This window comes from Cyprinus carpio, chromosome B5, assembly GCF_018340385.1.
Source record: "Cyprinus carpio isolate SPL01 chromosome B5, ASM1834038v1, whole genome shotgun sequence".
Taxonomy (NCBI): Eukaryota; Metazoa; Chordata; class Actinopteri; order Cypriniformes; family Cyprinidae; genus Cyprinus; species Cyprinus carpio.
This window is the reverse complement of record NC_056601.1, coordinates 14,674,244-14,699,824: the sequence shown is the minus strand read 5'-3', so window position 1 is coordinate 14,699,824 and position 25,581 is coordinate 14,674,244. Positions and strand designations below refer to the sequence as shown.

The window sequence follows — 25,581 nt, the reverse complement described above, 5'->3', positions numbered from 1 at the left end:
AGTGGGAGTGACCAGGCGGCAGAGGATTCTCCAAGGTCTTAAAGCCTCCCTTGAGTGGCTACGTTCGCAATTCAAACAATGATTTGTGCAAAAAGAATGATTAATTTGTTATTTGTATGGTCTAGATCAGCCCTTCTTAAAGTCCGGACTCCGGTCCGGAGTCGATACGGACCTGCCTCCACTTTGTATTTCAAGTGCACTACTCGTATCACTCAGACCTCCGTGGCACACACACACACACGGGGGGCACGGACCAGTGTTGCAGTTTTTACCATCTTTTTTGTAAGACAAAGCGCATAGCAACTAGCAATATTTTGGATAAACCTTTTAGCTTTCATTAAATAGAATATTGTCACCGGTTTCGTCCTGCAAGCGCAAGGTTTTTCACGATCAGCAGAGTTTTAGCAGCACATTCAACTGACCTAACTGCAACAGACTAGTGAATGAATGTGTACAAAACAGCGTTTCCAAAAACCTGTCACTGCTGACTGTCTGTGCATATGAACATGAATGTGGTTCATCTGTAACTGTTAAGGCCTAAATATGTACATACCGGTATTTTGTTACACAGATAGATGTTTGTGCTGCATGATATAAATAAAGTAATATATTCACTGCTGTATAACAGTGTATTGCAGGTATAATTCAAGATGTTTGCAAATAAGCTGAAGTGACTTTAGGTTACACTGAAGTAGGCATGAGATTTTGACGGTATGATAACCTTAAGCAAAAATATCACGGTTTCACAGTATTGTTGTTACAGCTCTGAAATGTGTTATTTTTAAATGACTGGGCAAAAAAAACTTATATATTTTGTTTTTGAGTAACATACATAATATTAGAAACAGTAGAATTAGTTAATTTTTTCTTTGATTTGTTTCCTAAAAAGAAAAAATAAAGACTGAAATCTTTATTTAAATTAGAAATCTGTCAACTAAATCTGTAATTACAGTTATTTCATTTTATTTATATAATTCATATACATATAATTTATATAATTTCATATCATTTAGTAATATAATAATAATCATACACATAATTTGATTGAATAATAATCCAATTTGAAGCAAAAACAGAATGTTCTGACAAGCTTTGTGAAATTATATTACATGCCTGAATGAAACAAACAGCAGAAGCTCTGAATGAGATGCATATTCACTCTCTGACAGCAGGAGGCACCTCTGGAACACCAGATACTGCTGTAAACAAAGCTGCGCTGCGCTGAAACACTGCTTGAATATGAACTATACAGAGACGAGATGAAAAGAAAATACCACGTAACATTTTCAGAAGACAGTCAGCTCCCCTCAGAATCACATTCATATAAACCCCCAAATCAATATTGAGGATTTTCTTCCAATAGTTTGTGCATCATGAACAGGGAGTGATCTGCCTGCTACAGTATTTTTCTCTGTGCGTCCGTCTTCAGCGTCTCTAGCCTGTGCTAATGGGCATTAACAGATTTCATATTTTCACATAAATTACATTTTGGAAATGATTGCATTGCAACGCAGTTTGTGCAAGTCCAGAACAGAGAGTTGCAATAAGGCAAAAAACGGCCGGTTGCCAATCTCGTAAAGGCCAAAGTATACTTCGGCCGTCCGCACACTGTCGGCATTTAGTTATTTCATCATCAAGAGGGCTCGCGGACAGCCGCGCACCCCGTGGTACTGCACATGTGAGCTCATCCATCCACGCTCATCTGCGGTTGAGAATACGTTTGAAAGCTGTGCGTCGCAGCTGTGCACGAGACGGAAAGGAACGCTGAATGTGAAGTATACCTCCTTAAGTTCGGCCATCCTACACACGTGACTGACCGCTCGCTCGCACCAACAGGAGGAGGGGTCAGGAGGGGTCAGTGTTACTCTCTACACTGCACTCTACCTGAGGGATTCCTACTCTTTCAGCCTTTGAGGAGACATGGAAAAAAGTGCATACCGCAGGAACGGTATAATGAAAAATATTAGTGGTTTTAAAACCGTGAAATTTTCAAACCGCGGTATACCTTGAAACCGGTAATCGGCCCATGCCTACATTGATGTACTATTTCAGAAACAGAATATATGCACATGAGAACTGCTTCATTGGGCATGTAGTTGTATAAAAATGCAGTATGCTACTCTATGTTGCTAACAGTTCAGAGAGTAAATGCAAGTATGACTTAATGACATAATGAATATGATAATTGCATATACAAAGTTGAATTGTTAAATAAAGTTATAAGCATGTTTATTAAAAATAAGTTTTGTAATAATTATTTTGGACCTTTTCATGTTAATGAGAATTCACATTCGGACCTTTGAAAGTAAACTTTGAGAACCCCTGGTTTAGATGTTCATATGGCGTATGCCTGCGAATACGGGACAAACTGCGTTTCGTATAGCTTTCATACGGAACGCTTCTCTGATGCCTTAAATACGGGACAATTCCGTATAATATGGAATGGTTGGAAACCCTATTTTGCATGGATTTTATTGAAAAGAGCTTAAGCTCAAGTAACCAGAAGTTTTAAGATATATGAATATGCTTTTAAGTTTTTCTTGCCTCATGGGTTTACATCTTAACAAGCAAAGCAATTCAACATCAATTTCACAGTGTGTCTGTGAAACATTGAGGTACCATCGTAGTAGTTTTGTGTGAGCGTGAGCGTCATTGCAAAGTACCTCAAGCAGGAAACACTTAATGTAATGCGTAAATGCGCATAACTAAAGTAAATCAAGGAAGCTAGTATGCATAGGCCACGAAGTGTTGCAGAAATAACACATTTGCGGACTGGAGGGAATAATATGGATTTTTTTCCAGAAAACTTCTTGCACAAAATAAATTCAAGGACTTTCAAGGACCTGTATCTATGTATGTTTATTTTCAAAAACTTTCCAGGGCCTTGAATTTTTTTTTTTTCAGATTCACAAACTTTCAAGGATTTCAAGGACCTGTGGGAACCCTGTTAATAGTTCTGGATGAAAAATACATGAGCTTAATTTATGCTAAGAAGAAACTGTGATATGTTAGAATAATTCCATAGAAAACAAGTGTAAATCAAACCAAAAACTGTGTGGAATGGTTATCATGTGGTTTTAGTTAAATACCACTTTGAGACCAAAAATCTATGAAAGGGTCACACACAAAAACCTCCTGTACACGTTCACATGACAGTGCTGAGGAAATGAGTAGAGAAAGTGCCCAGTCTAACAAACTTCCTCTCACTATAAACTCAGCAATGCACTGAAACACACACAGATAGAGCACAAATTCCGAGTATGGGTCACCACACTCGGCTACACTTCACTTTCTCACTTTCACTTTCTCACAAAGATGTGAGCGTGTTTTGGTATGAGTATTTGGTATATATATCAACTGCTGTTTTGCAAAAGCAAATTACATGACAATGAAATAAGCATAATACAGACTGAAAATAATCACCTGATCTAGTTTGACCAGAAAAACATATTACTATATATCAGGGGTTGGCAACCTTTTCGGCATGATGTGCCATTTTTAATTTTCCTGTTTAACCACTGTTTAACAGTCCTCCCCATTATACAGAATGCATTAATGCTTTGTACAGTACATAGACATTTTAAATGATATGACAAAAAACAATAGGACTCTTTAATTTTCATGCAAATAGTTTCTGATTTTTTTTTTCATGCAATGTTTTTTAAACTTTTCAAAAGTTTCTTGAATAAAAGATATAGTGTGACCGTACTGAACATCAATGTGTGTGTGTGTGTGACAAGGCCAATGCATTAAAACCATTTAGTTTAATCACCGTTCAATATCAATGCGCTGCTTTAATTGATGCGTGCGCATTCAGAAGCTCATTCAGAAGCTCATAAACTTGTTGTCAGCGCTGCCACGCAACTTTTACTAATCGATACTGAATCGCTACATTATTTCTCAGCAAGGAGGGGGGTAAAATCAATTTACACCTCTCTCTCTCTCTCTCTCTCTCTCTCAAAATGGCCATATTTGAGAAAAAAATTTGAGTAGTTTGCATCACTGAAAATAGCTGTTGGTCATTTAACATTTCTGTTGTAAACTATCGTTAAATGTTTACTAATATTAAATGATTTGCTGCTTACCTCGCTAACTTCAACGTTAAACTGATGCTTCGCGCTCTGCTTCTGAACCCCGTCTACCATACTGCAGAAACTAGGGTACAATTTCAATATGTTTTTTTTTGTTAAATAAAAAAAATCACTGGTAAATAAAAACACCTTAGTATCGATATTTTTTATTTGAGTATCGATACTTTCGATACTCGCATCAGTATCGATATATCGATACTTCAGGATCGATTCGCCCATCCCTACCGCTGAGGCTTTGATTTGAAGTGCCTATATGCAGCGGTCGCACACGCATCCGTAGACTAGCACAAGTTTATTCTCATACTTCAATGGTATTTATAGCTCCTAACAGGCTGTGTGACTATGATAAGTTATTACCTGAAATGTATGTCAGTATGCAGTTTTCCCTATTGCTCATGTGCCAGCGATTATCCCTCTACGTGCCACTGTTGGCACACGTGCTGTAGGTTGCCGACCCCTGTATTAATATAACTCTAACATGATGTCAAATCTAGACCAAATCCTTAATTTGGTCTACAACCTCAATTGCTGCAAATAAATCTTTCTAGACCCCTTCTAGTTTGCCTCTCTTGAATATGGGAGCACAGACACAAAGCAGATACATCTCAGCATGTGTTCCTGCTGGCACAGGACCTCCTCTAACGTCTCAGCATCAATCTGCATGGAGCACTCTCCTCAGAGGCCTGTTTAGTACTGAGGGGCTGTTAATTCATCCATATGGATGAGATGGTCTCCTGTCGCAGCTGCATCAATGTGGGTCAGGCTGTCATAGAGGCGGCCTAGTTTTAACTACCTGTGCCACTTTTTTAGTGGGATCTGTCAGAGCTCCAGGGTGGGAAGGATCAAGGTGACTGAGACTGATAGTACTTTGTATTAGTACTTTGTGGTTCCATAAATAAGTTTAGGTGAAACTTGAGAAATGTCTTGAGCCCAAATCCAACCCATATGACGTAGACCACTGATGTCCAAAATACTGGTACTTTGGTATCTAATCAATGCTTAGAGAATAAAACCAATAGAAAGATGCTTGGTTTGAAAGTTGCCTTTATGCATACGCTACACTATTGACAGTTTTAGTCTGCAAATTCGTCTTATTGCAGATTTAGTTTCCTTTTCATCTGTCAGTGCAGTAACACAAAATAGACTTTTGCAGACTAAATTTGTTTGCGCAAAAAAAAAAAAAATATGTATATATATTGTGCATGTGTATGTATATATAGCATAGATAGTGCCATGCTCTTACTTGAAATACGAAATATGAATCTCTAAAATCTCTGCTTACCTCCTCAATGTAACTCTCCATGAAGGATCCACGAAACATGGCTGCCATCCAATCACAGCTTGAGATGAGCAGTGGCTTATGGGCTGGCAGATATCCGTCATCCAATCGAAACACCACATCTAAAACCAGGAGGAAAAGAGCACACATCTCGGCGTGTGTCACAGAGTCGAGGCTACAGAGGGGGAGACAGGTGGACGGACGAACACAGAGACAGATGAAGAGACAGATAGACACATAGACCAATAATAAATAGACAGATTGACAAGGCTAAGGATAAGAAGACAGAAAATGTGAAGGGAAGGCCAGACTGGGACCATATAGTGGGCAAATATATTTTAGCAGCAAATTCTTTAGAGACTGACATGGATGACTCCATGAGTTCACTGTGGCTCACTAACTATGTTAAAAAACAGATGATGTTGGACAGGTTGTCTAATTCAATTCAATGCAGATTTCTACTCTAAGGTGGGGGAGCAAATAAATCTCTAATGATTTAGTTTCTAAACTTCTGCATACCCATAGGGAATGTACAAGTAGTCTTCAGGCCACAACGGAGATGAAAAGCATTCTGGTTTTCAAACATGAAAGAAGCACCTTCATGGTTGACTAATGAGATTATGACAATTGCAGATGATGCAATGAAATAAACAGGTGTAAGTGGAGAATAAAGGAGTGTTGAAAAAGGTTAATTATGACAAACATGCACACAAGACGTGACATCAACAGAGAGTAAGCGACACAGAAACCACAAAGCAGAAAAGCAAACACGTCCACAATATGCAAATATTCACTGACAGCAATGAAGGGATATTTTAAAGCACTCCACTGGGTATTTCCTTAAAAACAACAAAGAGACTGAATGAAGGCACTGTTCTAGAATATGAACTATTCTATCTCAATTCCATTGAATTCTGGAATTGAAAATAGAACTCATAAGACTCAAAGTCAATGGTGTCACTACAAAAGCCTTTAGAATGTGTCGCACTGACAAGTAATGGAAATTAACTACCCAATAACACCAGAACTTCCTGAAGAGTCTGCACTACACAAATAAGGACAGTTAATTAGAGAAAAAATCAGTGGTGCTGGCCATTCATTTATCAATTCCCTCAACAACAGCAGCTTTTAAGCTGCTTGGTAAAGGTTATTTTTGTTTGGAGAAAGGGCTTGATTCAGCTTCTCAGTGTGAAAGGATAGAACAGATAAGCAGGGTAATTTATCAGGATACAATAATTGCCAGGTCACATTTGGGTTTCCTTGTATGCATTGTGCTCTGGTTGTTAGATATATCCTACATTAATGCTTCTTCACATAGATATATATAAAACATAATGTTTGACCCTGATTTCAGGTCGCCTACCAGCAAAGGTGCCCTTGCTCAGGCACTCTTTGATGCGGTTGGCACGACGCACATGGAAGGCTTTGGTGATCTCTTGGTTCATGAAGCTCTCACGGTTCAGGACGTTGGCCACCATCATACGAAGGTCGAAGACCTCCAGAAGCTCAGCGATGGTGGCCACCTGCATCAGATCCCCACGTGTCTCATCCAGGTGACCCGTATAAAGGTACTGCAGCACTGCCTGAAAAAGCAATAACAGACAATTTGACAATGTCACTGAAACTTTATATATATATCGACTGGGAATCTTATTAAACATGGTATAGATTGTGTCACTTAAGTTTGTTCTTACCTGGAAAGGCCCTTTCTGAATGAGATCATCCATTGACACTACTGTCATGAGTCTCGGACAACCTGTCACAGGGTCATCCACCATCTCCAGGTACACCCCCAAGAAACCACGCCCCCATCCCAAAAGAGCACGGCCTGCTCCCAGAGGTCCTATAGAGTGCTGGTCCCTGGCAGGCAGAGCGTTATCGCTCTGGGAAGTCCTCAATGAGCCTTGCTGCAACATGAGCAGGCTATCTGAACCCCTAGTGCCTCCTTCACCCTCCTTATCAATGTCCAGGCTCTTGGTACGCCCCGCCTGCTCTTTGGCTCCTCTTCGGCTTTGTTCCTCTTCCTCGCTCCCCTCTGAGCTCTCCTCACCCTCCTGCTCCATCCCTGCCACTCCAAGATCCATAGTGAAAAGGTCATAGAACTTTGAGCAGGAAGTTGCCAGGTACACCTTGTGGGCAAAGACACGAGTGGCCCCGGCCTGGAGGAGAAACAGGACGTCTCCACACAACGGTTGGCAGAAAAGAGAGTCCGGATCTTCTCCATCAATTGGAGGAGGATCAGGGATGCCCACGACTGGTCGTGGTGGTCTGGGAGGAAGAAAGGGGGCCTGGAGGAGGGGACGCTGAACCTTCTTCAGATGGGACTTCCAAAACTGAAGGTGGCGTCGAGAGATGAGCGCAGCTCGGATAGCATTGTCAAACACATCCTTTACACCGAACTGAGCAACGATGCTTGTTTCATAGTATGGAATGCCAAGTTCCTTAGCGACCTCATGGCCTCGTTCTGGGGGAAGAATATCTGTGGGTTTGATGGGTCTAAGAGGGGAGAATTAAAAAAAAAAAAAAGGAAAGCAGTATTAAAGCCAGACAGAATATATACACTACCATTCAAAAGTCTGGGGTCTGTAATTTTTTTTTAAATGTTTAAAAAAAAGTCTCTTATGCTCACCAAAGCTGCACTGATTTGATCAAAAACACAGTAAAAACGGATATTGTGAAATATTGTTACAATTTAAAAGATGTGTTATCTATTTAAGTGTATTTCTAATTTAAATTAATTTTGAGCTGCTAATTCTCCAACCTTCAGTTTCAGATGATCCTTCAGAAATCATTCTAATATGCTGATCTGATGCTCAAGAAACATTTCTTCTTATTATCTATCTGTTCTCTGTTACTAAGTGTTTTTCTGCTCAGTATATTTGTTGAAACTGTGAAACATTGTTTTAGGATTTTTTTGAAAGTTTATTTATTGTAGATAGAAATCTTTTGTAACATTATAAAAGTCTTTACTGTCAATTTTCAGACATAGATCAGTTTATTTAATCAATTTAGATTTAATGCAACCTTGCTGAATAAAAGTATTCGTATTTTAAAAGTATTAAAAGAATAAATAAATTCTTACTGACCCCAAACTTGAACGATGGTGTAAAATATATCTAATTCTTTTTCATTTTCTAGATTTTTTTTTTATAATACATAATCAGATTTGTATTCTATGTAAATGTATACATTTAGATAATCTAAATGTTAATATCTAATCTAAATATTACAAAACTGATTTATAGATATGCAGTAGGTTGAATGATATTAGGGCCAATATTTTTAATTAAAGGGATGCCATAATAGCAACAGACTATGAATTTAGATCAACCTAAGTTATGAGCAATAGCAAATATGTTTAAAACAGAAAGATTAACTAATTACAAATACTGCCATGAATTTCAATAATTATTTAACAAACTATGCAAACAGCAGCAACGACATGCCACTGGGAGACTTTTGTCCTAATACTGAGGGTCTGTATTGAACTTTTCACTTCAAAATAAAAATATTTGTTCATATATAAATCTAAATGAAATACTATGTCCTTTATCCATTATTAACAATAAACACGGAAAACTTCAAACAGCCAAAATAAAAGACATTTACAGAACCGACTACAAACGTAAAAACACAATAACAATACAATAATCCTCGCAAAACGGAAGCCCCTGAAAACTTTTCATGCTGAAGTTTAATAACAGAATATGTGCTACGAGTGGGTAGGATGTGGTCCGTACTTGGCCAGAGGCCGGCGAGCCCTGTTAACAGCGTCCAGATCAGCATAGCGGAGGTCCAGCTGGCAGCCCACCAGGATGATCGGTGTGCGGGGGCAGAAGTGCTTAATCTCAGGGAACCACATGGTGCGAACATGGCGCAGGGAGTTTGGATTGGCCAAAGAGAAGCACAGCACTACCACATCTGATCTAAACAAACAAAGAGAAAGAAAACGGATTATTTTAAGTGAATACATCCGAAGAAATCATGTAATAGGCAGGAAATTGGCAAACCCTGGACACTAATCATCCTACACAGAGTGGACAGTGAATCACTGTTCTTGGAATAAAAACTGTGAAATGCAACAAATAATCATAATCAGTCTTTTGTGAAATGAAAACCGTGGTAAGGCCATTTTCCCAGAGGCATGAACAAACTTCATAAAGAAACAGTGAGTGAGTGAGCAGCCAAATAGAGTAATGATTATTAGATTGCGTGTGTATTAATGCATGTGTGCTCTTCCAGTGAATGTGTGAGCACACAAGGTGTTGTGCAAGTCATTAAATCATCTCATCTGACTCAATAACCAGCGCTGGTCTAATAACAGCGAGTTGTCCGAGGTGCACTCACAAGCTCATCATGTGAGACCAGCATACACAAGAATGACTAATGGAGCACAGCATTGTTGTTGAAATGCAAACAGACCTGGTCTAGCGGATTTTATCACAGTTATGCATTTACACTGGAAAGTGCTCATGTGCATGTTTAGATATAATATGACAGCCAATATTCCTCAGACAACATTTCTAAGATTTTTTTTAAAGTTATAATCTTTCTAGAAAATACTTATTGATAAATAAAGTGAAAATCTAGAGGTACTTTCTCAAAAAAGTTGTTTTATTATTAGCAAACACCTCATGTGTGATGATTAAACAAAGGAATTTCCCGAAAACATAAAATTACCAAAGTGGACAATTACAACATGTTTACTTCCTTTGGAAATACTTGATTTTTTCCATTTATGGTAATGTTAACATTGCAATAGGATTGCCCATATTTGCCCATTCCCATGTTTTTGTTGTTCAAAAAAAAAAAAAAAAAAACATTATGAAAGCGTTTCCAATGATATCGTTCCTCTAGTTGTGATGTGGACTCTGCATTTTTAAAACGATATCTTTATTGTTATAGTTATCATGCTTAATGTGAATGGACCTTAAGTCTCTACTAAACTACTAAACTAAGACACACTAAAATATATGTGCAAATAAACCTACAGTCTCCAGGGGACAAAGTCGACATCCCAGTGTCTGTGTTTCTGCTGGTGTGTGTATGTGGGAATGGGAATGTTTGCAAGAATATGTGGAAATGTGTCAGAGTTAAGACAAATAAAAAAACAAAAAACACAGACTAACACATCTGCAGATCTATCCACAACCATTCACCATCTCTCAGTGAATAATAACTGCTTGTGCTGTGCGAGTGTTGAGGGTCATAAAGGACTGTTATGTAATCAGTGCGTGTGGTGTTCTGTAGAGATATGTAGAGCATGTCTAAGTTCAAACTCCTGACTGCGTGTCTGCTTGACTACACTAGTGTAAACACTGTCTTGATCACAGACCCATATTTAAATATATAAATAAACATTAACATTCTGAGAACAACAAAGAAGACAAAAAGCATAGTACATTGACAGTATAACACAGTAATTTAACATTGATTTACCAATCTGTTCAAAATGACCTTTTTGTATACATGCATGTATGATGCATATGTTTATATATAAATATGTGTTGGCCCATGGGAGCAGGGCTTCCCCGCTGAGTCATGGTTCCTCCAGAGATTTCTAAATAAGTTTGGATCCTTTCACTTGCATTTCACAATGTGTTTTGTCAATTCCTGTTCACAAATAATTAATGGACTCAGCTAGGCTTTGATAAACATTTTCAAGAAATGTTAAATGTGTCTGTGTGGGTGTGTATTTAGCTTAAGTAACAGACACCAGGGGTGAAGGTCACCTGATTTTGTGTTTCCACAACAGGGCACCACCATAAATAGTGCTTTATCAGCTGACTTCATCTGCCTCAGTGCTGTGCACACACACTGTACGTGTCTGATCTCACAGACACACATCCTGTGGATTCATTCACGAAGATTTCTCTGTCTTCTGCTCTCTTTCTCTCTGTCTGCCACACAAGTACATACTACAAACACACCACATTCACAGCGCTATTACATTGTTAAATTATTGGATGAATTATATAATCAAAACTTTAGTTGTCAGGACCTCTTTAGTCTACCAAGTACACTGCTGTTCAAAAGTTTGGTCTGCTGTTCATTAAGATTTTTTTTAAAGAAATTAATACTTTTATTCAGCAAGGATGCAATAAATTGATCAAAAGTGACAGTAAAGAGATTTATAATGTCACAAAAGATTTCTATTTCAAATAAATGCTGTGTTTTTAAACTTTTTATTCATCAAAAGTTCATCAAACCACAAATATATAAAACAGCACAACTGTTTTCAACAATGATGATAATACAAATTCTTTCACAAGCAGCAAATCAGCATATTAGAATGATTTCTGAAAGATCATGTGACACTGAAGAATGGAGTAATGGCTGCTTTTTTTCAAAAACATTAAGACATTTTACTGACCGCAAGCCTTTAAATGGTAGTTTATCTGATGTGTGGGTACTTTGTGTGGTCAAAGATCTGAGCTGGTAACACAAAATACCACAGGTTCATAGCATTTACTGAAAAACACTTATGTAACAAATGTAACATCTGCTAAAAAGTATTTTGAAATTACTATAATTGCATCAGATATAGCATAATTTGTTTGCAGATGCCATGTTGTTTAATATTGTGTATTTAATGCAACGAGATTCCTATATTTTAAGTGTGACTTAGATGTTCAAATACTTCTGGGAAGCACTGTAAAAATTTAGGAACAGTGTCAATCTCCCTCATTCTCTGACCCCATCTCCCTTTTTGGCTCAGCGGCTACTGTGATCTGCTGCACTGCCCTGATCCACTGATCCTCCGCTGCGCTAAGAATAAGTGCCTCCACGCAGTGCTCTTTGGCTAGGCTTACAGCACATTACCTTCCCAGCTGGGAGGATTAGGGCAATAACCAAACCTTGGCAGGGCAACACATGCCACAGCCAATAGTGGAGAGACACCAGAACAAACAATTGGAAGATTGATCTGAGGAACTGTATTGTGGGACGTCAAGTGTTTGTGTATCAAGGGGCTTATTGTGCCATGGCCTAGTGGTTAACACACATACCATGACACTGAGCACTATGAGTTCAAATCCAGCTCCATATTGTGTAACTGACCTGCCATAAGCGAAGCGTCTATCTTTGTGATGATCTCCAAATGTGTCCCACAGCCTGAGAGAGACACTGACCTCATCCACCACATCTCGTGACCTCTCTAGCACCTAGACAAAACACTTTTGTTTAATTGTACCAGTACACCAATGCAAACACATTATATTCATAATACTGTGCAATGTAATACTAAGTAAATTAAATTCTACAAACAATTCTTTTTTTAAATATTTTATTAGTATATTTTGTTTTATATTCATTTTAAACATTTTAATATGTATAACTGCACACAACACTTACAAATGCGTATACAAATAAATTATATATCTCACGAAATGTGTTACTGTATAAATAGACTGCTGTTCAAAAGTTTGGGATCAGTAAGATTTTTGATGTTTTTTAAAGATGATTATTTTGCTTATAAGGGCTGCATTTAGGCTGCAAATACAGAAGAACAGTAATCTTGTGAAATATTATTACAATTACGGTTTTCTATTTTAATATACTGTAAAATATAATTTATTCATGTGATGCAAAGCTGAATTTTCATCATCCAATACTCCAGTCTTCAGTGTCACATGATCCTTCCGAAATTATTCTAATTTATTAACAATATGCTGATTTATTATCAATGTTGGAAACAGGTGTGCTGCTTAATATTTTTTATTAATTTTTTTTTTTTTTTTGAACCTTTGATACTTTTTTCAGGATTCTTTGATGAATAAAAAGAACAGCAATATTCAAAATATAAATCTTTTCTAACAATATAAGTTGTTACTATCACCTTTTTATTCATTTAATTAATCCTCATTGAAAGAAATTATTAATTTCTTTAAAAAAAAAAAAATACTGACCACAAACATTTGAACAGAAGTGTATATTATTACAAAATATTATTTTTTAATAAATGCTGTTTTTGCTAAATGCAAAATTTTTACTTTTTATTCATCGAAGAATCCTCAAAAAAGTTTCACAGGTTCCAGAAAATATTAAAAGCTGTTTCCTACATTGATAATAAATCAGCTTATTAGAATGATTTCTAAAGGATCATGTGACACAGAAGACTGGAGTAATGATGCAGAAAATACATCTTTAGATCACAAGAATAAATTATGTTTTAAAAAATATTAAAATAGTAAACCATTATTTTAAATTGCAATAACATTTAATACGATGACTGTTTTTTCTGTATTTTTGATCAAATAAATGCAACTTTGATGAGAAAAAGAAACTTCTTTAAAAAATATTAAAAATCTTTCTGATCCAAATCTTTTGAATGGTAGTGTATACATGTGTGTGTGTCATATGTCTATTTATTTATTTATTTATTTATTTATTCATTCATATTTTCAATATATAATCCCCCCTCTTTTTAACTATTTTATATAAACTAAAGTATATAAATACACTTGTTAAACAGGTTGCACTCCACTGTGATGTTTAAATGTACTTTTCTATTTGACTGTAACTTTTCCACTACAATGTCAGACTTCCGGCAAATGAGATGTACAGTATTTATGTCAACACTCAGTGCTCTTCAACATGTACACAATATGCCAAAGGTCTGCCCACCTCCTGGCACACACGGTATTGGTCGATGGCCCAGACAGTTGGCACGTGGGTGGCAAGCAGCTGGTACTGAGTAAGGGTGGCATTGCAGGCACGGGCACAGATCAGTCGGGTCTTGCCCACCGCGTTATCACCCACCACCACACACTTTATGGTCTCCACATTAGGTCGCTCATAATCTGTGTCTATATCCATGGAGAGGGCCCTAAAAGACAGAGAGGGAGAGAGATCATTGTATTGATAAAAAACATGACGAAACTCACTTTCCTAACAGATTTCCATTTATCTTTAACTTAGAATGAATCAAAAATAAAAATAACAAGAGTTACAAAACATTCAATTCGGTCCATTCACTGTGGTGACTCAAATCAACGTCCACAACAACGAATGGCGTCATCAATACTGACTACTCATTCACCAAATGTTCAAAGTTTAAAGAAAAATCTGGGTCAGGTGCTATTTCTGTCTGAGGAAGGAACAACAAAGACAGCCAACACAGTTCTGCACTTGGCTGTACTGCGTTTCAAAGTGTTCGAGTTTCAAAGTCAATGTGAACAAGTGCATCTAGCGCATTTTTTGGTTTTTTAAAAGTCTCAAAAGGATCCACCTGAAGCTAACTGAGGTCATTGTTGATTTGTATGAGAGAACACAGCTAAACCAGACAGCATTAATACGCATGCTTTGCCCAGGATACTGAAACAAACAGCATTAACACAAACACTCACATAAACACTGACTTAAACCTGCTAAGTATCAAGACTGCAGCTCTCTGCAGAGAAAAGAAGAAGAAGAAAGAAAAAAAACCTCTGCTGAGGGATGCAGCTGAAACAAACCATTAGGAGACCTGCGTGCCAACACATATGACTGTAACTTAATATCCATGACAACTAGCAAGCTCTCTTTTAGGTTCAAACAAAAGCAAGCAATGTGAGATTGCTTTATTCCCCTAAAACAATGACAGATTTTTTTTTCATAAAGAATGCAGACATTTGCTCGACAAGCTGAACTGCCTTGCTTCAGAGAGTCACATAAATTTGAGAATGTGCATATAGCTGTGAAAACAAGAATCAATATTAATACACCACTATAATATAAAAAAGAGGCCATATGAAATTAAATACAAATGATTTTGGGAACCGTAACTCCTCTGTGGCTTTAAAAGTGGCTTGAATTACCCCTGGGAAATGCACTAAAAGTGTACTGAGCCGCACAAATCAATTAGCTTTCTTGGAAACAATAAAGAATTTCCTTGAATAAACACACAGGCAAAACCCTTGGCCAACTAAGAGCAGTGCATTCTTTTGATACAGCTAAAGTGATACTGCTATCTACATTACAAGCCACCCTGAGCTCCTCTGTCCAAGTCAGCTAACGTTCCATAAAAAGAGTTCATGAAAGATTAATGCAGCCACTGTTTATTGTTCCACTGACAAAGACGTCACAGTTCTGGCCTCCAATGACATACTGGGGTCTAAAAATGATTCTCATTCATTCAGTTCAGTCTGAGTAGCAAGGTGCCAATTCTGACGAAGACTAGCAAACTCAAAAACAGCCCATAATAGGTCAAGAGACATTTTATCTAGAGCAGCGGTGCTCAGTTAATTCCTCGTGAGGGGAATGTAACAGCCAGCTTTGAGATTTTGGAGCAGTGAAGGAGGTTTCAGAGAAATGTTGTCAGTGGTAAGGGTGCTCTGGAGGAAGCTTCTTTCACAGGTTACATAACAATGGTGGCACAACGGGCCGATGAAGCTGAGCTGTAAATGTTACTACATCTTAGTGTTACCTAACAATAATCTTCATAACTGTTCTGTGAGAGTCATCAACATTTATAATGGATGCCGAAGATTATTATGACTGCATATTAAAAATGTTAAAATGATAGCGGGTAGACCTTAACCCAGTTTTCAAAGAAACAGACTTGAGCATGTTTTCTCACCGTGCAAAAAGTAGGGTGCAGACTTGTGCACAATGTTTCCACTATTTAACTTTATTTGAATATGTTTTAAAAAGCTACATTATCAACTTCTATACATGTAGGAAATTACATTCAAGGGATAGTAGTTTATTGAAAAAAGACAATTCTGTCATCGTTTACTCATCGTCATGTCATTTTGAACCTTTATGATTCTTTGGATTTTTTTTAAATTTTATAACAGTACCATTTAAAAGTTTGGGGTCACTAAGATTTTTTAAAAATAAATGAATACCCCTTATTCAGCAACATTAAAGACATTTTTAATCTTACCAAAGATTTATATTTCAAATAAATGATGTTATCTTGAACTTTATTTTCATCAAAGAATTCAGAAAAAAATGAATCACGCATCATTTCCACAAAAATATTAAGCAGCACAAATATTTTCAACACTGATAACTAATCAGCATATTATAATGATTTCTGAAGAATCATGTGACACTGAAGACTGGAGTAATCAGCTTTGCGCACTTAATCAGCTTTGCATCACAGGAATAAATTACATTTGAAACTACATTTATTATTTTAATTATTCTAAATTGTAAAAAATAAAGTAAATGCAGCTTTGTTGAGTAAAATAACAGAACAGTAGTGTAATATAATTGATATTCATTAAGCAAACAAAAAACAGTTTGATCCATGGAAGAAAGAAATTCTTACAGGTTATGAGGGTGATTAAATGATGACAGAATTTACATTTTTTTAGGAACACTTGGTGAGAATGTCTACAAACCGAGTTTCGTTTACAGTTACAGTTTTCTTTTGTGACACACACAAACAAATGTGTATAATAAATGCAATGATAAAAGAGACATGGTGTCTCATGAAGATTTTAGCAGAGTCAGTTGAGTGAGTCAGTGTTTTATCATGGGGAATGAGACGAGCAGTGTGCCACACTAATGCTTGTTTTAGTGACAGGCAGTGATAGAAACAGTGGGAGGTGAGGTCTGAGAATGAGCGAGAGGGAAAGAAAGAGAGAGATGAGACGCGTGGCAGACGCCCACTCCATTCACAAACACTGTACAGCCCACACAACAGTTCGTCTGCTTGTATTCAGTCCTGCAGCCTCAGTGTGTGTGTGTATCTAATATGTAGGTAGATAGAGAGAAGAATATCATAGCAAGTGGACCAACTATAACCCACAAGCAAATATGACAGTTAACGAACAATAAGCTGGTTTGATAGGCTATAATAATAACTTATTATAGTGCTCTCAAGCTTTCTTTCTCCACATATGTCTGGTGGCTACCACTAACACTGAAGTATGGATTCAAACTAAATATTTTGAGTAACTTCTCATGAGATAAATCTAAAAAATTAAAAAAAAAAACTTTGACTGTCCTTTCCCTCTCTGAACATCTGTCTTTCTAGACAGCCGGGCAACAGAGACTTGCTCACCCCTCCTGCACTGTATGTGTGTGTGTGTGTGTGTGTGTGTGTTACATAACAGCTCCAGTGGCAAAGGCTGCTCTCTCTCCTATCACATAACCAGAATTTACGACTAACCCTTGCTCTTAGAGAGCACCTGCAAACCCTTTTCTTAAAACACTAAAATAAGAGAAAACACCCAAATATACAAACTAAATCAACCCTAACCGTATAAACACACACACTGGATTTTAAGGCCCTGCCTGTCATAGTGACCTAATTTCTGTAGTTTCCGCCAATGCTTCATGCCAAGTGTTCTGCCCTGAGCGTGTCTGCATGGGTGTTTATAAAGGCATATTTATAAGCATTTATAGAGGGGACGTGTAAAGACAGGCTCTGCCATGAGCGTAGACGACTTATGTAACGCGGTGGTCTCCTGCCTGCTGCCAGTAAACAAGTTAAAGCAGAGCAGCGTTTTGCTGCGCACCAGATTTGACACAGTATTTCCAAATACCCAACCATTCCAAAATACTGTCCTCTGGTAAACACTGCACCTTGTGGCAGCATAGCACCTTGGAGTGTCTTACACCACATGCCTCTGAACTCCATAGAGTCAAAGTCTTGTCAGCATGTCCGATAGCTGTTTCAGTGAAACAAATTAAGGGCGTGTTATTTACTTCACATGCAGTGGTCACAAAAAGCGACTGGATGCTTAAGTCACATTTAATGTATGAATCTCTTTGCATTTTATAAAGAAATATCAAACCAAGCAGAAATTATTTAAAATAAATATACCACATATACAAATTATATAGCAAAACATTAGACAAAAATAAGTTTCGAATGACTGAGTGCACCTGGGTCATGTCACCCATTCAAGGCAGAAACATGTCACAGAAGTAGCCTAAAAAAATAATAAATAAAAAGGTTTATATTATGGACAATAAATCCAAATAACTAAATTCAAAATGATGAAATTACTCATTTCTATATATGTGGTGTCAAAACTAAATGTTTGTGTTATATAAACCAAAGTGTGAAAATCAAGTGACTAACTTTACACTTGTTGTCTGTCAGCTGTTTCGTACATCACACCTTTAAACTGATTAAAAAACAGCATGTAAAATAAAAAATAAAAAATATCTTGCATTATCTTTCATTATAATTCATTACAGGGTTTTTGCTCACTGATCCCTATATATAAAGTAGATTTATATATATATATAATATTAATTATACTTTCATCATTGTGATACTTCCAAGTCCACTTGAACTTGGGGCACATTGAACTACGACTGTAGATCGGACATCTGGGTGAACTTGAGGAGAACTGACTTCATACATGCATTAAAAATCCCCTTTGAGACCAGTTGGTTACAAGTATGGCTTTTTGCACATACCACATGGTTTGATATTTAGTCATCTAATATTTTGCTATATTAGTTGGAATTAAATGTCCAAAAACTTTTTGGGAGCAATATATACCATCTGCTGGTATTTTCCCATGATCCTTGAACTGATTGCAACTGCAGTCTACTCACACTCATGCTATTCATGCTATACGGTCATGTCAGCATGAACAACAATTTACTGTAATTACACAACGAGACGTGCAAAAGTCAAGATGATTCATAACAAAGTGACCCACCAATGAAGTCTTAAGCAAGAGTTTAACTGTTTAGCGTCATGAGTCCTATGGACCTAAGCTGTCATGTGCACTATAAATATAACCATACCTTTACCCTTGAGAGCAAACTCAGCAATGAAAGATTCATTAAAATCAGCCATGGAAAAAGCAAATGCTTCAGCTCTCAATGGACCCGCTGAAGTGAATGTCTTCAAACAGTGCTGATAGTGGCGGCTTATCCGAGATTACTTTTCCTGTGAATGAATGCTTAGCATTTGTATTTGTATTATGTTTATCAACACATATCAATCTGATCAAATATTGTCAGATAAGTAAAGCATATGAAAAAAGCTGGTTACAAGTTGTAATATAGAATGTGAGTCACAGCAAAAGAGGAAGCACACTACAATTGTCTTATCAAGTACTGAACAGCATGACAGAGCAGGATGTTAACTGCAGTACGTAATGACTGTGTAGCAGCAGTTGATTGCTGACAAGTAATGTTTGAACAATTTAACAGTCACATCATAAAATAATGATTGCTGAATCAGCTTCACTTTATCCCTGGATTATAATGGACAAAGAGTCAGTAAGATCTCACAATAGCATTAGCGGGAGAGCTTGGCTCATGCCTACAAAGAAACAAACAATAAAAACATGCACCATGGTGGAATTTCGGAGAATTCAAATGTTCAAGATATTTTCTTTGATTAGATCAGGTGTAAAGGCATTGTGTTAAACGTGTTGGAGCAGCCATTGACAAACCCCCATTCATACTTCTAAAAGCCCTAATTCAGCACCCATTCAGAATTAGCTTCATTGAGAAACATTAACCAGGAGTGAATTCTCACAGTAAGAGGATTTCTCGCTTTAAGATGAAAAGGACTGCCAGGGAATGAAATGTGATTCCATATAATACAAATAGAAAAAGATGAAAGAAAAGGTGAGCCAAGACCATGCTCACCACCGAATCAGAGTGTGCAGTGGGAAATGAAGTCATACACACACAGAAAAAAACAAACAAACAAAAAAAAAAAACGATACTATGAAGACTGAGAGGAAGCATAGCAACGAACTGGCCAAAGCAAAGAGGTAGTGAGTTTCAGCAACCACGACATGATACAAAGAAACACTTCCTATGGCAAGCCATTTTGTCATTTATTCCTTGAGACCAGATTCTATTGTTATGTTATTAGTACTTAATCCACTAGTGATTACAATGTTTTTCAAATTTACTAGAAACTATTCATTATACACTAATAATCATCCCAACAGCAACAAGTAGTCTATGTTACTATGCCAGCAGAGACAAATAACTATAACACTGTTACTGGAAACAAATTGCACATTTTTGTCAATTTATCATATCTAAAAGGAGTGTATGGTATGAGTATTGGTACCGAACGGTTCACGGGGAAATTCCTTTGGACTTTGGAGTGAGCAGGACACGTGCATGCCATTATGTAGTGGTTAGGAATGCACTTTGCAAAAGGAGTGACATATTTTCCTCATTATCTTCAGCTGGGATGTTCCCATGACAACGCAGCACATGTCCGTCAGCAGATTTGCTGATGGATACCGACATAAAAACAATATACAGTTTATATTTTAAAGTTTTATATATATATATATTAGTTTTTATATATTATATAGCATATTTTAAAAACTTTTTAAAATATAAAATGTATGTTTATTTGCAACAGTTATGCTAGTTTCAGCCTCAGACGTCACGCCCACGACCGTTGGCTAAACGTCTGATGCATATGGGGCATATCGGATTGATTGAATTATACAGGATTTCCGGGAGATGTGTGTGTCGCGTTCTTTAACGTTCCGCGTGGAAACAAAGATGACGTGCCGCCAAACACCCTCATGAAAGAAGAAAACTGTGATGATAAGCGCTTATCAGGATCAACTAAATGCTGGGTTTTCAAAAGTATTTATAATATTTAAAGTTTGTGGCATAGAATCTTTAAAGGGGTGGTTCAGTGTTTTTTTTCTAGGCTTGTTAATGCTTCGTTTTTTTAAAAAACACATTATTTTTCATATAGTTTATCTTTATTCCACACTGCTCTGTCCATTCTCTGAGAAACGGGCTGATCATTTCCTTATTTTATGAAGCCCCTCCCTCAGAAATAGGTGATGGGCTCTGATTGGTTAGCTAGCCCAGTGTGTTGTGATTGGCTAAACCACCTCTAGAATTTTAAAAGACGATATCTCTGTTTGCATTAAACTTTCAGCTTCGTATCTTTGCAGATATTGTTTATGCTCAAACAGCAACATTACACACTAACTTTAAAAAGTGAAATTGCAATGAATCACCCCTTTTAAATACATGTGAGAGTGATTATGCCTTTTAACTTTGAATATAATTTGAATATTGATATTAAGTACAAAATTTTTATTTAGTTTTTCAGCCATTTTGACAGACCTACTGGGATGCATTATAATTGTTGCTGGCAAAACTTTAAATCTTATATGAAGTGTTTTTATTGAACTACAGCAATGCTGTAATTCATGCTATCAATTCTAAAAAAGCAACTATGATTAGTAAAATACAAAATGTTAATAACAAGAAATCGAGATAGATATTACTGTGTAATAAACAAGGTGAATACATGGTACAACATAACTAGTAAAAAGTGAATAGTTGTTACAGATTAACCACACAGTGAAATTAGTTACTAGCAACAAAGTTGGTTGGACAGTGACTAGCAGAAAAGGCTAACATCGAAATGCAAGAGTGGTGACTAACTGAACAGATACTAATCAGTACTAGAATATGAATGAATGAGTACTAGTAGCCTATCTAATGAATTATTAGAGTGCATGTTAGAACGGCTTGCCACACGTTTCCAACATCAAGCGTTTAGGATGGGCGGTGGTTAGTGTGACTGGCTTTTTTACAAACCGTTTTTAATGCAGTGTTGAGTGTAAGAATGCAACAGTAATTGAGAATCTGCAGACAAATGCTGCACGACTGTTGCGTTGTGAAACAAAAGTGCAATTTCTCCACCCTACCTTCCGACGCTTTCAGAATTGACCCACATGCCAGTCCTCGCGTGGTTCCTTCCCGGCTCCCGTTAAACCGGGTGCAGGAGATCAAATAAAACCGTTAAATGACTGAGACGTCTCTGGAAAACTCGCGACTGTTTTGTGTTCAACTCACTGGCGTGTCACGGCTGACACAAAGGCAGCATCTTCACACTCGCCTTCCCTGCAGAGCTAAAAGAGATCCCCTGAAACAAGTTTGCAGAATGCAGTGAAGAACCTCAACCGTTAAGTGTGCTACATCTATCTCTCGCTCTCTCAATGATACCTCTTTTCCAGAAATTACTGACATTTATAGGTAAGCTCTCATTTTGGGGCGTTCGTTGGTGTGTTATTGTTACTACAGCTGATTTCGCCAATGACACGCCCCTCCTCGTGCGTCACGCAAACTGAACTCACCCCGAATCCGTGTAACTGTGACTGGCAGCCAATCAAATCCATCGCAGCAAATGGCCCCGCCCCGTCTGGAAAGCTCGGCCCGTTAACCCACAATCTACCAGTCATTTGTTTAGACTCAAATCCGCTCTGACACACGGAGCGGTTACAAAACGTTTTCTACGGCAGAACATATTGTAATTGCGTTTGAAAAACTAGTGTCATCCACTGAATCACTGGTGCGGATATTCAACCGATGCTTACGTTATTTTATAAAGAAATCACGCGTAGCGGTTTCAGTCACATAGGTAGCCTATTGTGCATTTGCGCGTCAATATCCATTGATGACAGACCGGTGCACTGCAGTGTTTCGTTGTACACTGTTCTTTATCGTAAATGATACAGTTGTAAAACCAAGATGCTAAATTCACAATTAAATTTCCATGACAGTTGTGTGAGTGACAGCTGCATAATAGGCCTAAATGTAAAATAAGAATGATGTGCAGTGCTTTCATCAAACAGAAAGCCTCTAAGCATAGGCTTCAAGTGTGTGTGTGTGTGTGTGTGTGTGTGTGTGTGTGTGTGTGTCCTTTAGGGGGTCTTAAATGTATTTAAAATAAATTAACATTATAATAGCCTATTAAAATGATTTAAAAGTTTAAGTGTTAAATCTGCTATAAAAATATATGTGCAACATATAATGTGTAACATTTCTTAGACCGGAGAAAAACACTGAGCTCACACTGTGATTTTTTTTTTTTTTTTTTTTTTTTTTTTGCCTGCAGCATCCAGACTTGGCAAACAATATTAAGACAATTTAATGCCATTTAAGATATTTAATGGCTTTCAACAATTGAGGATCTAAAACATTTGTATTGGCAAATTCTGTGGGATTGTTTGTTTTCTGATAACTCTTGAGATATATTTACCCATGTTATGTTTAACATCATTATGTTAAGCAGTTAATGTCAATAAAAAAAAAGTTACACATAATAAAAACAAGCCTAGCTTATTATAAGAATAACAAGAATTATTGTTTGGGGAGACTTGAATAATAAACTTTTATCATTTTATGGCATATAGTGGAACTCATTTGTCCCTGTGATATTCTAAAACAGACAAACCAAGTAATAAACACTGACCTCTAGTGATTTCTACTGGTATAAAACACAACAAAGACCTTTAGAAAGTGCAGAGAAAGAGAGAAAAGATCACCCAACTGCATAGTGTTCCTGTTTTTATAGTATTCAAATTTGGACTATATTCACTGAAACAATGAGCATTTAAAAAAAACTCTCTCTTCTCAAACATCCAGACTTGCAGATTTGGTCGGACCATGATGTCATTGCGCAAAGTCTTTCAGTGTTGTCAGTCACAGATTTTAGTGAAGCACACACAGACCCTGTTCCCACACTTCAGTCAATGCAGCCCTTTTTCTGCCATCCATCTCAGACCCAGCTGGACTCTAGCAGGCATGCCAGTGCCAGTGCAGCAGCGGGCCCTGAGAAAGTGATGCCCCTTTGGCCCCTCTGGAGCCCCCGGAATGAGAGTGAGAGACGGAGAATCGAGAGAGACGTGCAACTCGCAACTATGAACATGTGGGCATTGTGGGATTTGTCTAAAGGGTTTAAATAGAATGATGTATTATGAGGTGAGGTTGGTGAAAGTGTCTGAGCCTGTAATTTACAGTCAGGCTTCTTATACTGACATTATGACAGTGTAAAGCAAAGGAAATGGAGAGCAGAAACATAAATTAGACTGGGTGGATGAAGGGTGAGCCTGGGAAACATTATGAGGTGTCTCCTGCTGAGCTGAGCTATGTTTGTTATTGTGGCTTGTGGATGTGAGCGCAGGTCATGAGCACACACACATCTAGACATACTTGCACATTAAAATATGTCTGTTTTTTGCTTTTTTACCTTTTCCATTCACTTTTAAACAGATTTGCACATACTCTCACTTGGCATTAACATGTTAACATCCATCCACTGTGTATTTAAGGTGGCTGGCCCTTACAAACTGTGTTTACATGCTAACACTCTATATTCAGCTATCATAACAGGATGCATAATGCTTTCTATTGCATATTGCATATGCATATTCAGCTTCAGACTAAGCAAAGTAGGGCTATGTTCACACTGTCAGTTTTTGGGATTGACAACCATATTTTCTTTACAGGAGTCTCGAAATGTCCCGTTCACACAGCAGCTTACAGTTGTGTTTAGAATGCTGTCTGAATTAACTTGCAATGGGAGTCAAGCCCGTTTTTCTTACTAGTAACCATAGCGACAGTGACCAAAGTAAAATCAAAGATGGCGACATGCATAAAACTGAAAGTCTTATCACTTTCTGACACGACAAGAGTCCAATTGAGCAGTGAGTTCTTTCATCAAATCTTCATTAACAGACAGCGGCTTTTATATTTGGGTGGAGAGCGGAGCATTTGAATCATGCCCAGAACACAAAGCTGACGGGATCTAAAACATTCAGATGACACGCAGTTCATTTCTCCATCACTGTAAGTTACCGAAAACACACATGAAAACACGTAAAACTTGTTGAATGCTAACTATAGAGGACTGATAAACTGTAATAAATACTGTAGTATACTTTAGTTTTTACTACAGTAAACTGTAGTGTATTGTAGTATAATATGCCCTATAGTTGTAGAAAACTAAGAACAGTATTCGGTAAAGTAATTTGTTTATATTACTATAGTTGTTATATTACTACAGCAACTATAGAATTACCACAACAAATTAATTCAAGTACTTTACTATAGTATGGTTCAAAAACACTATAGTATTTACTATAAATTACTATATATAATTACTTCATGTGGGTGTGCTGTGATTTCTGCTATATTTGCATGTAAAATGACTAAGGTTTGTCCATTAGACAAAGAACATTTTACTTTTACATCCCTCCCTGAATGTAAGCCAGGGCGGGATCAGCCAGCGGCGGCTTACCGCATGCGCAATTCATTTGCTGTCTGGATACAGAGGGGTGAACATCTCCTCTAGGGCTGCAACTAACGATTATTTTGATAATCGATTAATCGGTCGATTATTTTTACGATTAATCGATGAATCGGTTTATGTACTTATATTTTAGTTTTGCCCATTTTTTCCCCAAGTAAATTATTAACAAAGGGTCTTTATCATTCAACATAGACTTTTTAGAGATTTTAAAC

The 25,581-nt window shown here is 37.2% G+C and overlaps 1 protein-coding gene across 3 annotated transcripts in view; it reads right to left on the bottom strand.

The window, feature by feature from the left end:
- Positions 1-25,581, bottom strand: part of LOC109063418 (rho-related BTB domain-containing protein 2-like) — a 49,900-nt gene that overhangs the window by 8,052 nt on the left and 16,267 nt on the right. For 2 of the 3 annotated variants that reach the window (XM_042724552.1, XM_042724553.1), the window contains 6 exons: positions 13,996-14,197; positions 12,430-12,533; positions 9,111-9,296; positions 7,065-7,866; positions 6,734-6,953; positions 5,374-5,492 (listed from right to left, as the gene is read on the bottom strand). In XM_042724552.1, the coding sequence (XP_042580486.1) occupies positions 5,374-5,492; positions 6,734-6,953; positions 7,065-7,866; positions 9,111-9,296; positions 12,430-12,533; positions 13,996-14,187 (1,623 nt within the window). In that variant the 5' untranslated portion in view covers positions 14,188-14,197. Of the gene's footprint in view, positions 1-5,373; positions 5,493-6,733; positions 6,954-7,064; positions 7,867-9,110; positions 9,297-12,429; positions 12,534-13,995; positions 14,198-21,983; positions 22,841-25,581 lie in introns of those variants that run through there. The other variant, XM_042724551.1, reaches the window with a different exon arrangement.